The following is a 15,893-nucleotide window of genomic DNA, read 5'->3' on the forward strand; positions in this document are numbered from 1 at the left end:
ATGTGCTTGTGAGTGCACTTGCGTGTCACATGTGAATGTGAAATCATATTTGAGAGAGTGCGAGAGAATGTGTGCCACTGAGAGTAGTGCACGTGTGTGAGCAAAGGCGGCTCATTTGCACACATTTATTATTAAATGTGAGAGAAGACAAACTTGTCAGCGGCGCATGTTTGCAAAGGCAAATGCCACGCAGGAGGACAGCTAAAAACGTAGCGCGGGCAAAGGTGACATTTTGAACATTGCTTCGTTTGTGATCTAAATTGTGTCAGCTTCTACATTTATACTGTTAAAATAACAATTTTAATAAACATCAATTCATGTTCGTCCAATTCACACCAATGAGCACACCTTTAATGAAGCATTATTAGGAATCCCACTTGAGTTCTAGGCAATGCTGCTGAATGCAGAAGCTCGCTTTAGTTGCGATTAAAACTTATATTCATTTTAGTAGCAACATTTTTCTCAGAAGTAAAAGCAACTTTCCCGTCGGGGGTCATCAAAGCAAGTAATTCACATGGTAAGTCTGGCACGGTTTTCACACCAGATGCCCTTCCCAACAGAACCCACTCATTTTCCGTGGGTGGGCCGTCTGCCCTGACCAGGATTAGAACCCAGACCCCCGTGTCCAAAATTGGCAGTCGTACCCGCTGAGCCGTCCAGCCTCGCTGACATTTCCTAACAATGTTACATTACATTTTCTGCAACTTCACTAAAAAAATGGTGCGAACAGCATCAGTTCTTCAGTGCGCCAAACTCCAATTATCAAACCATCTGCTGGATCAAAAATAATTAACCTAAACTGATTAGTAAAACAACCAGCATTTATTTTATTTTATTTAGCTTACAGACTGTACGCAATTTTGAAGTTTATAATAAAGAAAAAATATTTTTGCACCCTTTTATGTTATTGGCAGCTCGTTGGTCTCCAGGCATGTTTCTCATTCACATTTGTAATCTTTTACTTACAGGATGTAAATAAATAAATAAATAAATAAATAAATTAGATTACTGCACACTCTTAAAACTGCTGGGTCAAAAACAACAACCCAAAAAAAACACAAATTGGACTGACCTGCTAACTTGGGTCAATTTGACCCAACTTTATACAAAACAGCCCAAATTTTGTTTAAAAAAAAAAGTTAGAACAAAGCAACCCAAAGTTGGGTCAATTTGACCCAAATTAGTGAGTCAGTCCAATTTTTCAGTTTTCAAGGTTATGCACTCTAAAAACAGTTGGGTGAAAATTAACCCAACATATGTCAAAAAAAAAACTGAACAAACGTTTTGGGCAACCCAAAAAACAACCCATTTTTATTTTATTTTTGTGTGTTATTCATTTTGACCCAACATTTTCAGTTAAATGACCCAAAAAGTTGGGTCAATCTTTTTGGGTATATTTTACTTCTCTCCTTGTGAGTTACATGAGGATAAAAACTACAAACATTATAATTATAAATAATCATTTTTTTGGACCATTTAAATATAATTGATGAAGGGAATACCCTTCCCGCTAAAAACGATCCAACGTTACATTGGCTGCGAGGGCTGGCTCATATTGAACATTTCAGCACCCATCATCCAGATTAAAACGCACAAGGACTTCAGCGCCGTCCAGTGCAGCTGAAATAATTAATTCCCCTGTTAGAACACGCGCGCGCGCGCGCACACACACCCACACACAACATCTGTCCGTTCTTATCTGCCGCGGCCATGTCAGCGCTCCCCCATGTGAGGACAAAAGCGGTGCTGGTGTTTTTTACGGTCCGCGCGTCGCCCCGCCTCCTTGACCTCCATCGTGTTCAAACACCGCACAGGAGATAACGCGTCTCCTCTGACGCCTTCTTGTCTTTCTGTGCAGCACTGAAAGAAACACATTCGAGGGGGAAGTTTTGAAAGCACGTATTGCAGGTAAACAGGTATTGCATTTAACGTAGTGTGCACATTTTTTTTTTTTTTAATGAAAACTAACAAAATAACTAAAGTAGACCAAGTTAACAAAATCTAATAAAAACAAAAATGTTTTTGTTTTTTGAAGCGGAAGTCAACCTTAAACATTTCTTGAAAATACCTCACTATTCCAAATATGACATTCGGATAAATATTACATTTGTGGAATATGAGTTATGAAGCAAAATCCAGCCGTTTTTAATCAATCTCAGGCGGCGGCCATTTTGCCATTTGCTGTCGACTGAAGATGACATCAGTCACGACCAATCACAGCTCAACTGTTTTCTGAAGCTGTGATTGGTTGCTACCTGAGCAACTGTGATGTCTTTTTCACTCGACAGCAAGTTGCAAAATGGCGGCCTTCTGATATTGATAAAAAAACATCTGGATTTTGCTGCTTAACTCATATTTCACTAACGCAGAATACCGTATTTAGACTAGCGGGGGCTGCATAGAACATATATTGTGAAGAATGTTTTTTTTGGGGGGGGGGGGTTGAATTCCCCTTTAACTAATTCACTGCCTTTGACGGCTATAGACGTAAAAAATTCATTTGAACTATTTCTATTAGTTTAACATGTTTTCCACTTTTGTTAAGTTTTTTTTGTTGAGTATAAAAACCTAGAAAAAATATTGTACATTTAGAACAGATCTAAAATTTATGATTAATTAACTAGTTAAGTCATGCCTGTCATCGCCTGATGTCCCCAATTTTTAATCTTTTCTTCTTGTTTAAAAAAAAAAGTATTTTTAATTATTTTTTAAAAACATTTTTTATAACCTTTTCTTTTTTTAAAGAAAATATTATTAAAAATATATATTTTTTAATCATAATTAATCGCATGACTTCACTAGTTAACTCACAATTAATCACACATTTTATATCTGTTATAAATGTACAATACAATTTTTTTCTAGGTTTTCATACTCTTAACAAAAGTGGGGAAACATGTTAAACTCATAGAAATAGTTCAAATGAATTTTTTACGTCTATAGCCGTCAATGGCAGTGAATGAGTTAAGAAGCAAAAAATAATTGACATTACATTTTACGTTTACAAAATTTATTAAAACTATAATTCTAGTGAAAATGTATTTCGTTTTCATCTTTTGCAATTAATTTGAGCCTTGGGGTTTGATTTAAATGTATTTACTATTAGGTCATCTAGTAGCAGCCAATAAAAAAAGCACCTCCAGATGACCGATTTTGCTGTTTGACTTTTGGCCCCCTAAACGTAAACTCAAAAAAACAAAACTCAAAACAAAAACTTAAAAACTACAATAACTAACCCTCTAATGTAATAAAGACTTTTTCATATGTTTTTCTGCTCGTCTGTCAAAATATTGCTTGATGTGAAACCGGTCGGTGGCGACTGCTGTTTAATCATCTGACCACAAGCGACCGCGCCCTCCCCTCCCCTCCCACTCTCACGCTGCGCGGTTTCAGGAGCTGCATGCTCACTGTCCCGAAACATGATGAACCGGTCGCCCCTGTGGGAATTCGTTCTCCCGGCGGCGTGCAAGCGCCAGCTCCCTTCTGTGTCCCTCAGCCACTTGCAACTACATCATCAGCAGTCGTACAAGTAGAAGAGGAAGAGGAGGAGGAGGAGGAGGAAAAAGCAGCGGCAGGTTCTGTTTCGACATCATCGAGGCACCGCGAGCAAAAGTTCTCCACGCTGAATGCAACTTAGGAATATTTGCACGGAAGGTGATGGTGAGGAGCAGCCGTGGTCCTCGCCTCCTTTCATCCCGCCCCCCACCACCTCCACCCCGTTCCAAGTCAACGGGACTCCTCAACATCTCTGTTATGAACACACTTGACCCCCAGAAGACTTCCTGGGCAAAACAAAGGGATTAAATCGCAACTCTGCCCTCTGTGAGTATTTATTTATGTGTGGATATCGTCTTTGTGTGTCATCGTTTCGGGCAAGTCGGAAGTGATTAATAATGCACTTCTTGATGACTGCTCAAAGGCTTTGACCTGGATTTGACAGGAAATAGCAGCACAAGTGCATGTCTGAGAGGTCTCGGCAGCGTGTATTATTAATGTGCACTTTTACCTCATTGAACGCTGACGGAAAGGTGTGCACCTTTTGGAAAACCTGCTGTAGAACAAAAAAAAAAAAGTGGCATCAATAGCAAATACTGTACTATGAAAGCCAGCTAATGTTCAAATCCAACAGATTTACTGAATGCAAAGCAAAATGCGCCTTATGATTTGAAAGAGTATTCATTTGTTTCATGGAGAGTGCAAAATATGCAAATGAGGATTACGCATTAACCCCTGATTAGAAGTCAATACCGTCGAGATGGATGGTTTGTAATGTTTAACCAATGGAGAAAAGCACTTTTTTTATTCCTTTCACAAAAAACATGAGTCTACCTACAGGTGCTGTTTGCACATCCAATTTATTTTATTGCTGAAAATAAAATACTTAGCTCAAGGGGCAGAAAACGATACAAAGTAGACAATACCAACGATTTATGCGCTTAACGTCTGCTATAAAAAAAAAAAAAAAAAATCTTGAACGCAATGACACGATTCATATATGCAGGTTGTGAGGCAGGCAGAGAAGCGCCAGAGGCACAAACATGGACAGACACACACTCTCATATTTAGAAAGTGACTCACAGCACATTGTCGTTTCTACCACGGTATATTAATAAAACCGTCCACCATGATTGAAATATTCCTTGGAGCGGTTGCTGGTCATGAATTGGCAGCAACTTGAGCAGAAATCTACCATTTTATTTTTCCTTTAAGCGACAACCACACTGCATGGAGGCACGCGTGTCGAAACCAAAACTGTTCCTAGACGCAGAGATTAGCGCTAGCTAACCCAGCGCACACCTAGCCATGCAGCTGAACTATACAAAAATGACAATCAGCGGCTGACCATCGCACACCTGCCACTACTGAGAAATTGTGTTCAAATTAGGAAACATTTTGAGGTGCCACATATATTGTTGTATTGAACCACAAACATGTCAAAATTGTCCCGACTGTAGTAGCTATGACAATACAGAGCAGAAATGTTAACGCTAACACATAAAAAGTCTGCTAGCTTAATGCTATTGCTAACACATAATAAATGTATACTCTATAACCTTTAAGCAACTGATATTTAAACCCAAAAACAAAAACAAAAACAAAAACATTTAGACGCCTGGTATTCTGGTTAATATTGCATTAGTGGAATATGAGTTAAGCAGCAAAATCCAGCCGTTTTTAACCATTTCAGGGGGCGGCCATTTTGCCACTTGCTGTCGACTGAAAACGACATCAATGTTGCTCAGGTCTCAGGTAACAACCACTCACAGCGCAGCTTCAGAAAACAGGCAAGCTGTGATTGGTCGCTGCCTGAGCAACTGTGATGTCATCTTCAGTCGACAGCAAGTGGCAAAATGGCCGCCCCTTAAGATGGATAAAAATAACTCATATTCCAAAAATGCAATATTAATCAGAATGTCATGTTTAGACTAGTGAGGTCACATATAACATATTATTGTCAAGAAATATTTAAGGTCGAGTTCCACTTTAAACGGCACCAAGCATAACTGTTGAAAATACCGATCGCACGCTAGCGTGCTCCTGCGTAGAAACGGTCACGATTGCGCTTGTTTCTCCTCCAGTGCACAGAATGCATTTCTCAGGTGCTGTTCAACACTGTCACATACTACTGTGGGCACACGTGCTCACTATGGGTCAGTGGGCTGGCTGCAGGATGCAATAACCATTGTGCCAAATACCTCTGGGCTTCTCTGTGTATCATACACGCGCGCGCGCACACACACACACACTCGACCGGCCCCTTTTTAATCTCTTCCTCTCGGTCTCTACATCTTCTGACCGTCCTTGCACAAATGCCAGACATATGCAATCGGCATTTGTTGTGCTGCGGCGCGAATGCGGAGAAGGTTATGAAGCACGGCCTTCCTGGTTGCAGGACCACAGGAGATGCAGAATTCTATCACTTCTGCTCGACTTTGAAGGAAACTTAAGCATTACTTATGCATATGGACCTAATGCAATATTTAAGTTGATACTGCCAGGATGTGATGAGGATGAATCGTGTTGGTTTTGCGTGGGCGAGATCAGTGATTCGACGCGGATTCATCATGTGAATATGCACGGTTTTCCCACTTTTATGAAGATCGGAGAACTGCAGCACATGATTATTCTCTACAACACAAGAGTGGGTGCAAAGTAACTAGGCTTTAAAAAACGGTAGTAAAATATATTGCTAATACAAATTGATTGGGGGGGAAAAAAATATGCTTATTATTACACAGGAAAATGAAGGTAAAGCTTATTTCAACTTGTGTTCCTTTCCTGCTCGCTTAACTTTCTCCTGATCAGCCAAGTGACCGGCCATCTAATTTCCATTGTTCATGTGAAAGTATTAGTGTTGTTTTAAAATGTTCCCATAAAGAATAATACATCCAGAAATCACGTTCAACTGAGGATGCAAAAAAAAAAGAAAGAAGAAGTTAATTAGTTTGGTATTCATGGCAGCTGTTGGCGTTAGCGGCTAACTGCTAGCCGGTATAGGCTAGCAACAGCTGGCAGACCACTTTTCAAAGGCAGTGTAACAGCTAGACAAAAATTAATCTATCTCTATCAATTTGTTGGTGACAGTCTTACACAGTTGCACTTTCTACCGATTATTTATTTAATTTTAATTTTAACAAACCAGGCTTACTATATGTCGTTTTTAGCCGGCGAAATCGCTACTGGGGTTCTGACGTCACTGTGTCCCATAGCCCAAAATCTCACCTACTGTTTTTCGACAATAGTTTGTTGCGATGCGAGTTTAAAACTAAGAAAAACGGTTGATTATCATGAAAAGAAAACCAATTTTGCAACGTTCGCTAAACGTTCTCTAAACTGCTTTAATAGTTTTGCTTGTTGCAAGGAAATCTTGAACCTGTTCAAATTTTTTGCGACGAGAAAAAGTGATAAGAAAAGCCATTAAAACTAGGCGAACGTTTGTGAACCTTGAACGAACCCCGACGGGAGTGCGCATGTGCTCCGTTCGCAAACATCCACAAACATTTCCCCTGAGTGGATTTTGATTTAAAAGATGCGAGTACATCAAGTTTAACCAAATATAGCTCCAGTTATAAATATATCGAGATACGTATCAAACCGTCTTTGAAGGAAATGCCGCTCAAGTTCATTCTTATCGATGAAAAGTGACAAGAAGCTCATGCACTTTCTCAAAGGTATTAAAAAAAATGGCAGTCTAACGAATCCTGAGTTTAACCTGCAGTCTATTTCCCTGACAAGAGGAAAATCCTCCTTGCGTGACATATCCCTCACAGTCCTCTGCTCCGTATATCGGCTGCCGACACGAATCAGGTCTTTGCGGCCTGGGATCATATCCCCTCCAATGACCATGCAGGGAATGTGATTTTGAAAATTGGAATATGCAGGGACGAAGTGCATCATCATCATCGTCATCATCACACATTGCTCTGCCGTAAATCATTTATTCGCAGGTCGAGGGGAAGGCGAGGCGGTCGTCAGAATGACGACAAACTGAGTCATTAAAACGCATCGGCAGCTGCTTTTTCAGCGGCAGGAACTAACGCCGCTTTCACTCAAATCAAACTAATTACGCCGAATTGTACGAGTGGATAGTTGGCACTATATGTGGCAAATGACACTCTAATTACAGACGGCAGCATGAAAAGTGACATGGCACCCATCTGAACTGGCACACGTCACGCCCACGTCTCCTCACTTCAAGCAAACTCACTCCAAAGTCCAATCTTGGCAGAATTCATGAGCAAATTATATCATTTGCATAAAGACCCACACAAAAACAATCAATTCTTGCAAATGTCGTGATTACTAAAGCTAATGTGCAATTACGACGGATTAGATTTTTAATACATCGTATATCTTTCCTCAAGCCTAGTGTGTGGGATTATGTGCAATGTGGATGCTATTAGGTCAATTAAAAAGGCATGCACTGAAATTATTTTGCGGTTGAGTGTGCTTATTATGAGCACATTTTTTTTTATGTGTTATTTCATCAGGGTAATGGGAGGATTTTCATTTGTGTTGTGATTTATGTTGTAATGTTAAAGATCATCAAACATATCTAAATGTCAGGCAAAGAAAACCCAAGTAAATATGAACCAGTTATTAAATGCCGATTTTTATTAGTTATTAATTAACTATTGAAAACTGCCTGGCCCAAAATTGATTAGATTCAGCAACACTTGAAGATTTTTTAAAAATTATTATTATTTTTAGACAGTCCGAAGTTGACTTGCTGGTGTGTTCCGAGTCTTTTTTTTCTTTTTCTTTGATTGATTGGATTTATTTACATCATCAAGGAAAAAACCCCGCAATAAAAGCCATATTTCCATTGTTGTCCTCAACATAAAAAACATTCAAACGTAAGACATAAAACTAAATAAAGTAAAGACACAACTACATGAGGATATTTATGCATTGTTTTGTAGCCAGCTTTTAAGGGCTCTTAAAAGTAACCAAGCGAGCACTTGTTTTTATTTCCTTTGACAGCTTGTTCCATTGCACGGCCGCACTGCACGATGAACTGTTGTTACCATTTAGGGTTTTGAATTCACATCACAAGGAACTTAATCAGTTGAGCTGCCTTGAGTGGAGTCATTTTGCCGATACGTTGGGCCCGTCCGTCCGTGTTCAAAATGATTTCAAAAGTGAGCAAAATTTGCGGTGAAACCTAAGGCCACCTTCAGCTGAAGATCATCAACTGATGGCCAAATATTACCCTTTAAGATTTTATGGTAAAAAGCAGAATTCATGTTTCCATCAATCATAGCAAGTCGTCCAGGTCTTGAGGCGCAAAGCAGCCCCAGACACTAGCACCTCCATGTTTGTTTGCTTCATTTTGTAGCACTCTGTCAATCCATTTTGCATTAGGCCTTCAGAATCAACAGTATTTTTCCTTGCAAATAACACATTGTCAATGAGACAGTTTCTTTACCCAATCCGATTTCAAACTCATCCTTTAAGCTTTTCTTACCTCAGCATTCTCCCATCTGATTGGTTGGTTGGCGCAAAACTTGTCACAGTCAATTTCGTCTAACAAAACATCTACAGCTATCTGTACACACAATACATTCAGTGTTATTGGATAAATATTCCCGGCGGCTTACATTAGTCGGTTTCTTCCTTCCTAATATGAAGGTAAAGTCACGGCAAGGAGTTTCTGTAATGGCTCAGTCTAACGATGAGAGATTGGAGTGATGTGATGTGAAATGTTGTACAACAAGGTGAGCTCCAATCCAATTCCTGGTGGAGGAACCCCCCCTGGAGATGGGAATGTTATTTGTGTGAGCCTCAGGCTGCTGCTGGAGCTGTCAAATGAATACTGAAGCATGTGGAAGTCATTTGTCAAGTGGGGATATTTTGGTAAAACATTGCATTGGGACACCATCTCTCAAGTAGCGTTAGGGTTTTCTACTGGCAAAAACGAATATTTGACATGATATTGCTTTCATTTTTAAGATTGCTTTTGCTCTGGAAAATACACATGTGAAAACCTGGAAGGTAACTCTAGAAATGCTGGAGGTGTTATTGTATTAAAAGCAAAGCAATATGCAAGTTTTGGGGCTCAATTGAAGCCGATGTGTGAGAGCCTTAGGGTGCAAGTTAAAGGTTACCCCTCACAGTCACACACAATAGATAAAATAATCTCATGGCCACGAGGGGAAAAGATTGAGGTCTCTGTAAATTCACATATGCAAATTTAATCAGCACATTAAGAAATTGTGCCTTTTTGTAGGTCATGAGAAGCAAAGCACATTAATTTCAAGCGCTACACGTGTAGTCCGCTCACCCATGATTAATGTGCCAGTCAGGGGAGCCACGGTGAGATTACACACATGAAGGCTCAGGGCTGCCATCTGCTGGTCGAAGAGTTTATGTGGTTTTGCAATGTATTACTTGCACTGTATGTCATGCTGTGTTTGTGTTTATCAGCACTTTCGAAGACATTAGGGACGCAGGATTTGTTTGAAGCAATTGCGGGTCGTGCATTTGGTACTTGGACCTGGACAGATTTGACCGACAATGACATAGTGAAATCTGATTGGTCAAAAGCTTCTAACATCCACACAAGTACTGGAAGCAGTGCAGCTCTAAAAAGCACTATAAAATGAAGAGTTGACTGTTAGGAATGAATGAATCTAGTAATTAGGGATGTTCAGTACCACTTTTTTTCAGACTGATACCAGGGCTGGTACAAAGTACCGATACCATTACCACTTTTGATACATAAAATGTCCTCAAAAAAAGAATGGAAGCTTATTTAAAAAAACGGCCAATATATCCAATATACCATTAAATTAATAGCAATTTTCTATTCTTATCAATTCTAATTTTTAGTTCAGATTGTAAAACGGCCACAAATGGCAGCCGATGCGTCATGATTACTAATACGTTAAAATTAGCCTGATATCGATACTTGCCCATCTCTAATTGTAATTCTTTTTTTCATGTTAATCCAGTGTATTCTGTTTTCGGTTGTAGAGTATATTTGTGTTTTTCTCCATTCATGTAACGCCTCAAATCTTCTTTTTTTTTTAAAGCTATTTTGGAGTTAGTTACTGGAAATTAAGGCTACCTACAGTTTTCCTTAGAGAGCTCTTATAACAATCATATGAATGAATAAGCGTCTCATCGTATTTTGAAATATACAACTGAGGTCATGTGACTGCAGTTCAAACATGACATGATTTTGGCCTCAGCAATAGGCAAGCTATTCAGTGAATAATGAAGCCGTATTATAAGAAAGATATGTTGGTATTCTAAATGTGGGTCATAAGGGAAATGATGCCATCTAGTGGCTATGAAAGACATTTCCTCTAATATAACCAATGTTTTTTCTTTTTCTTTATAGGAAATGTCAAAGTGTTTCATTATGTCGGAAAGCAACTAAGCACACAACTATGGAAGCGGAGCATGCACAAAATGCCACAGGAAACAGCAGTACAATGGACATCCAGGTGGTCACTCACAGTCTCTGGGAGGTGGTTACCATAGCGACCGTGTCGGCCATTGTCAGCCTCGTCACCATAGTGGGGAACGTCCTGGTGATGCTCTCCTTTAAAGTCAACAGCCAACTAAAGACGGTGAACAATTACTACCTGCTGAGTCTGGCAGCAGCCGACCTCATCATCGGCATCTTCTCCATGAACCTGTACACCTCCTACATCCTGATGGGTTACTGGGCCTTAGGGAACCTGTCCTGTGACCTGTGGTTGGCTGTGGATTATGTGGCCAGTAACGCCTCAGTCATGAACCTGCTGGTGATCAGTTTCGACAGATACTTCTCAATCACCAGGCCTCTAACCTACAGAGCCAAACGGACTCCGAAACGGGCCGGCATCATGATCGGCTTCGCCTGGCTGGTGTCTCTTATTTTGTGGGCACCGCCTATCCTTTGCTGGCAATACTTTGTAGGGAAAAGGACTGTCCCTGAGAGACAATGCCAGATTCAGTTTTTCTCAGAGCCCATTATAACATTTGGAACAGCTATTGCAGCGTTTTATATCCCCGTGTCAGTCATGACCATCCTCTACTGTCGGATCTATAAAGAAACCGAAAAACGGACGAAAGATTTAGCAGAGCTTCAGGGAGCGAACCAGTCCGCACAACCCGACGTCACCCAGCCTCGGATTATCCGGTCGTGTTTTAGCTGTAAGCTAAGGTCTGCGTCAGAAGACCGCACTCAGGCCTCATGGTCGTCCACAAGCAGGAGCCACGTTGCCAAGTCCAGCGCCTCCCCCAACGAGGAGTGGTCCAAAGCTGGTCAGCTGACCACCTACAACAGCTACGCGTCCTCAGATGACGAAGACAGGTCCGTGTCCGCCGGGGCCTTGCAGCCCCCGTTCGGGAACCAAGCTTGTGCGGGCAGCAAGAGCGTGGCGGGGAGCGAGAGCGAACAGCTCAGCAGCTACGACGAGGACAGCTTCTTCCAAACGCCGTCCAAAAGCAACTCTCAGAGGAGCAGCAAGTGCGTGTCGTACAAGTTCAAACCCGTGGTCAAAGACACCCTGGCTCCGCACCAGAGCAAAAACGGCGACTTCAAAACCGCGTTCTCCTCGGCCGAGTCGGTCAACGCTGCGACCGCCTCTTCGGCATCCAAGGATGTCACGCTGAAGAACCAGATAACAAAAAGGAAGAGGATGGTGCTGATCAAAGAGAGGAAGGCAGCTCAGACCCTCAGCGCCATCCTCCTGGCCTTCATCCTAACGTGGACGCCGTATAACATCATGGTGCTCATCTCAACATTCTGCTCGGACTGCATCCCGCTCTCTCTGTGGCACCTCGGCTACTGGCTGTGCTACGTCAACAGCACCGTCAACCCTATGTGCTACGCCCTCTGCAACAAGACTTTCCAAAAGACCTTCCGCATGCTTCTGCTGTGCCAGTGGAAGAAGAAGCGGATTGAGGAGAAACTCTACTGGTATGGACAAAACCCAATGGTCGGCGTCAAACTTACTTGAACTATTTTTGACGGTTTTAAAAGGTATTGAAGTTGATCTTCTATGGCATTGGTTCCCCACCTGCCGGCTCGAAAACGCTGAACGTGAGCATAATAATGTCCATGTTAGTATTCATGGTGCATATTTTGGAATGAAATGCTTTCAGTACTGATTTCTCGTAGTAACTATTTGAAAATCTCCACAACAAAGGGGCCCCAATGTTAAGGATTGCAAATTCAGTATAATTTGTCAAACATTTTTTAATGTTAACATTTGCATTTACAATCATAAGGCTGCTAAATACCATTGAACTTTAAATATTAATAGCCAATTTGTACACGATTCGAAACCACTGTGAGTGAGGTGTGTAGAGTGAAAAGCTCACCTTTAGGTTAGAGTTTGTCCATATAGGTTTTCACCACCCCCAAATAGAGTACAGTCTGAATGTTACATTATAGCTGGAATGCTGGAGGACCTTCAATTCACACAATTGAACTAAATTAATGTCAAAAATCTTATAGAAACAACGATTTAAAAAGTAATTACAAGGCCTCAACGAAGTTTCTAGTCCTTTTCACACAAAGCAACTTTTTCCTGTCACTATTCCGTGTGACCTGCTGCACTGACACAAAATGGTGGGACAAAGGAGACACTTGTTTTCTGGCTTCGTAGGTAGTATCAGAGCCGTATTAGAGCAAGGCGGGATTTGCATCTGTGTTGAAAGGGTGCAGCGTTGAAGCCTGTTGTGTTGAAAGCAGTCGTGTCAATGCCACATTTAGCTTCTAATTATTGTGCTGTTTACAAGCACAGGCAGTTGTGGCAGCATCCCACTTTGCTGGGCACAATTCACCCTTAGTGCGCTTTATACTATACCGCTGACATATAAGCCTTTTGTAAATACAGGAAAAAGCATAAAGTCGCTATTTCTATTTTATTTTTTTTACTGTCGCAAAGCCAATCTTTTGTTGTTGTTGAAACAAACAGGAATTTAAAGGTGTATTTCAAATATGTATACTGTATGTAATAAAGTTATGTATAAGGAAAACTAAGATGGTTGTTTTTATATTTTGACATTTTTCTTTGTTGCGGTTATGTTTCTGTATTTTAGAAACTCATGTATTGTCAAATAAATGTCCTGCTGAATCTATTGGAACTTGATGTCTGCTACATTTTTTTGTCCTAGGTAGGTCGTTTTTTTTAGGTATCTGACTATCCATATTTTAAGTTGCAATATGGAACTTTTTCCCAAAAATAACTTTACAGTAAGCTTTTTATTTGACCATTTATGACTGAAATGCCTTCTAGTTAGTAGATTAACACCTTAGCTGTTCACAATGGGTACCTGCAAGCCTCTGGCTAATCGTTTTCAGACTGGAATCGGGTTAGAATTTCCTGTGCCCTATCTGCATTATAATTAGTATTATTAAAACAGGTAGCCTGCCGTACACAATTAGAAGCGGCAGAAATGATTACTTTTTGTACTCATTTCGGAGTCTGTAATTGACTTTTTACTTCAATAGAGTAATGAATCAATAAATTTACTTTTTTTTGTACAAATACCTGTACTGTACTTTTGCCACCTCTGCTTAATAGTTTCCCAGTGCCACATCGAATCTGGTGCTTAAAACGTCTTCACAGCTCATCCTTCCCACAGTCGCTGCAATGAACAGGTTTGACCGTGTCTGATGGTTTCACCATCATCCATGCGTATTTGCACAGTCGCTCCTTGTTACAGTCCTTTTGCCAGTAGATGACATTCCTGCGGTTCAGATTGGCCCCGGCACAGGCGTCGTACCACCAACCTCCACCTGCCACCCCCTGGAACTCCAACTTGGCACAATTCTGAAAGTAGTTATCATTGTCCCTGTCCTTGGTGGTGAATTTCTGGTTATCGTGCAGGTAGTTCTCTGTGTCCTGGGTGAGGGCGTCCACGGCCGTGCCCTGGAACAACCCCAGCCTCAGCCTGTACGCCGATGATTCGTCCTCCACCAGAAAAGGGTCGTACTCTCCCGTTTTTGTCACGGCGTCTCGGTCCACTAGTTTTACTCCCAGTTTGTAGCGTGCCGGGCCTCTGCTGAGCTGGTGAAGGTATTCGTTCCCGAGCCAGTGATCCCCAGTGACGTCCCCAAAACCGAGCTTGTAGTCGTCCCACAGCCGGTCAAAGCTGACGCTGCTGTTGACGGTGATGTGCTGCACTATGGTCCATCCTCCCTCCTGCATGGCACAGTAGACAACGATGGGGGCGTCGCCCGGCTGGATCAGGTACACGCCATCTCTGGCATGACCTGAAGAGCTGATGAGCATTTCATGACAATCTCTTGGTAGCACTGTGGGGGACAATCACAGCTGTTCATTTGAAGGGCTTAATTGCAATCGCGTGTTCTATTCTCTGAGAAGAAAAACATTATTCATAATTGTTCTTTTAATGTTCAAGTAAGCGGCTAGTGGAATCACAATAACGGTAAAGACATTGAATTTCCTTTTAAAAACAATCAATTTACTGATATGAAATTTGATTATTTTCCTTATGCATCACGTCTGGAATCAATGCAATATGGTGAGATTTGATCTATTTCTGCATTTGCCTATTGCATTCTTAATAAGCCAGTCTTTTTCAATCAAACTCTGTTATGACTATAAAACTGCTGACGCAGCAATGATGCAAATGGCTGAGTCTGAGTCACTGATGGCACAAAGTCTCTTGGCAAAATTCCGTGAAACCTTGAACATTTGCCACAATATTACAACAATTTGTTTGTATTGCTTTTACCAAGACACACAAATGATGTCACGGGAAAATCATGAGTCACTTTAAGTCATTTCGGCCCCGAGTGTGGAATTTGCCCATTACATGAATCAGAACCCATCTAAGATAAAGACAAACTAATGAAGCATTTCAAAGTAATCACTGGGGTGTCAAACAAAGTGCACACACATGCTTATGATCCAATTTGGAAATAATGAGTTCTCTTCACGCAATGTTTTTTTTCTTTTTCTGCTGTTAAGTCAGAGTTCACATCTTTATAATAGCGTACCACTTCAACGTGATACGCAATTGCACAAAAAGGAATATACCTCTCATTTTGTGGTTCATGACCACATTATGCTGATCAGGGGGCAGGAGATGCAAGTTCTCTGCCTGGAGATGCTCCATGTTGACTCCAAACAGACTCAGCAAAAGCAAAAGCATGAGCCGTACAAGCCAAACTTTACAAATCGCCATCCTCCTGCAGACACGATTTAGCATAAGTGACTATAAAACACACACACCCTAGCCCCTGAAAATTATCTTACCTTCACTAGAGTCACCGCAGTAAAAAAAAAATATTTTAGCAAATCTCCCACTGCTGCTTTAATCGAGCACAAACAAACAAGTACAAATGCAAAAGCAATGGCCTGTCCCTTTTAATCTCGGCTGGACTTCAGCCTCAGCTTTAAATCACAATGGCAGACGCCAAC

The 15,893-nt window shown here is 41.1% G+C and overlaps 2 protein-coding genes across 3 annotated transcripts; one reads left to right on the top strand and one right to left on the bottom strand.

Annotated features, from left to right (window-relative positions):
* The first annotated feature begins 3,427 nt into the window (after nucleotides 1–3,427).
* Nucleotides 3,428–13,554, top strand: chrm5a (cholinergic receptor, muscarinic 5a). The gene is made up of 2 exons (XM_086094970.1): nucleotides 3,428–3,822; nucleotides 10,847–13,554. Exon 2 carries the CDS (start codon nucleotides 10,896–10,898, stop codon nucleotides 12,453–12,455), a length of 1,560 nt encoding a protein of 519 aa, XP_085951096.1. The 5' UTR covers nucleotides 3,428–3,822; nucleotides 10,847–10,895; the 3' UTR covers nucleotides 12,456–13,554.
* On the bottom strand, nucleotides 12,690–15,877 carry LOC147162831 (fibrinogen-like protein 1-like protein). Of its 2 annotated transcripts, XM_086094977.1 has the most exons (3): nucleotides 15,729–15,877; nucleotides 15,510–15,661; nucleotides 12,690–14,761 (listed from the first exon to the last, which is right to left on the bottom strand). In XM_086094977.1, the coding sequence occupies exons 2-3, from the start codon at nucleotides 15,655–15,657 to the stop codon at nucleotides 14,067–14,069; spliced, it is 843 nt and encodes a 280-aa protein (XP_085951103.1). In that variant the 5' UTR covers nucleotides 15,658–15,661; nucleotides 15,729–15,877; the 3' UTR covers nucleotides 12,690–14,066. The 2 variants fall into 2 exon arrangements, with proteins under 2 accessions (XP_085951103.1, XP_085951102.1); XM_086094976.1 differs by lacking the exon at nucleotides 15,729–15,877 and having other exon boundaries at nucleotides 15,510–15,694.
* Nucleotides 15,878–15,893: the final 16 nt, after the last annotated feature.

This window comes from Leptonotus elevatus, chromosome 14 (assembly GCF_054856555.1).
Source record: "Leptonotus elevatus isolate MCC_2025b chromosome 14, RoL_Lele_1.0, whole genome shotgun sequence".
Classification (NCBI taxonomy): Eukaryota; Metazoa; Chordata; class Actinopteri; order Syngnathiformes; family Syngnathidae; genus Leptonotus; species Leptonotus elevatus.

Excerpts from the sequence above, each read along its gene's own strand:
- chrm5a (XM_086094970.1), top strand. The coding sequence starts at position 10,896 with ATGGAAGCGGAGCATGCACAAAATGCCACAGGAAACAGCAGTACAATG.
- LOC147162831 (XM_086094976.1), bottom strand. The coding sequence starts at position 15,681 with ATGCTAAATCGTGTCTGCAGGAGGATGGCGATTTGTAAAGTTTGGCTT. Across the intron at positions 14,762-15,509 it reads CATGAACCACAAAATGAGAG|TGCTACCAAGAGATTGTCAT; the intron begins GTATATTCCTTT and ends TGTCCCCCACAG.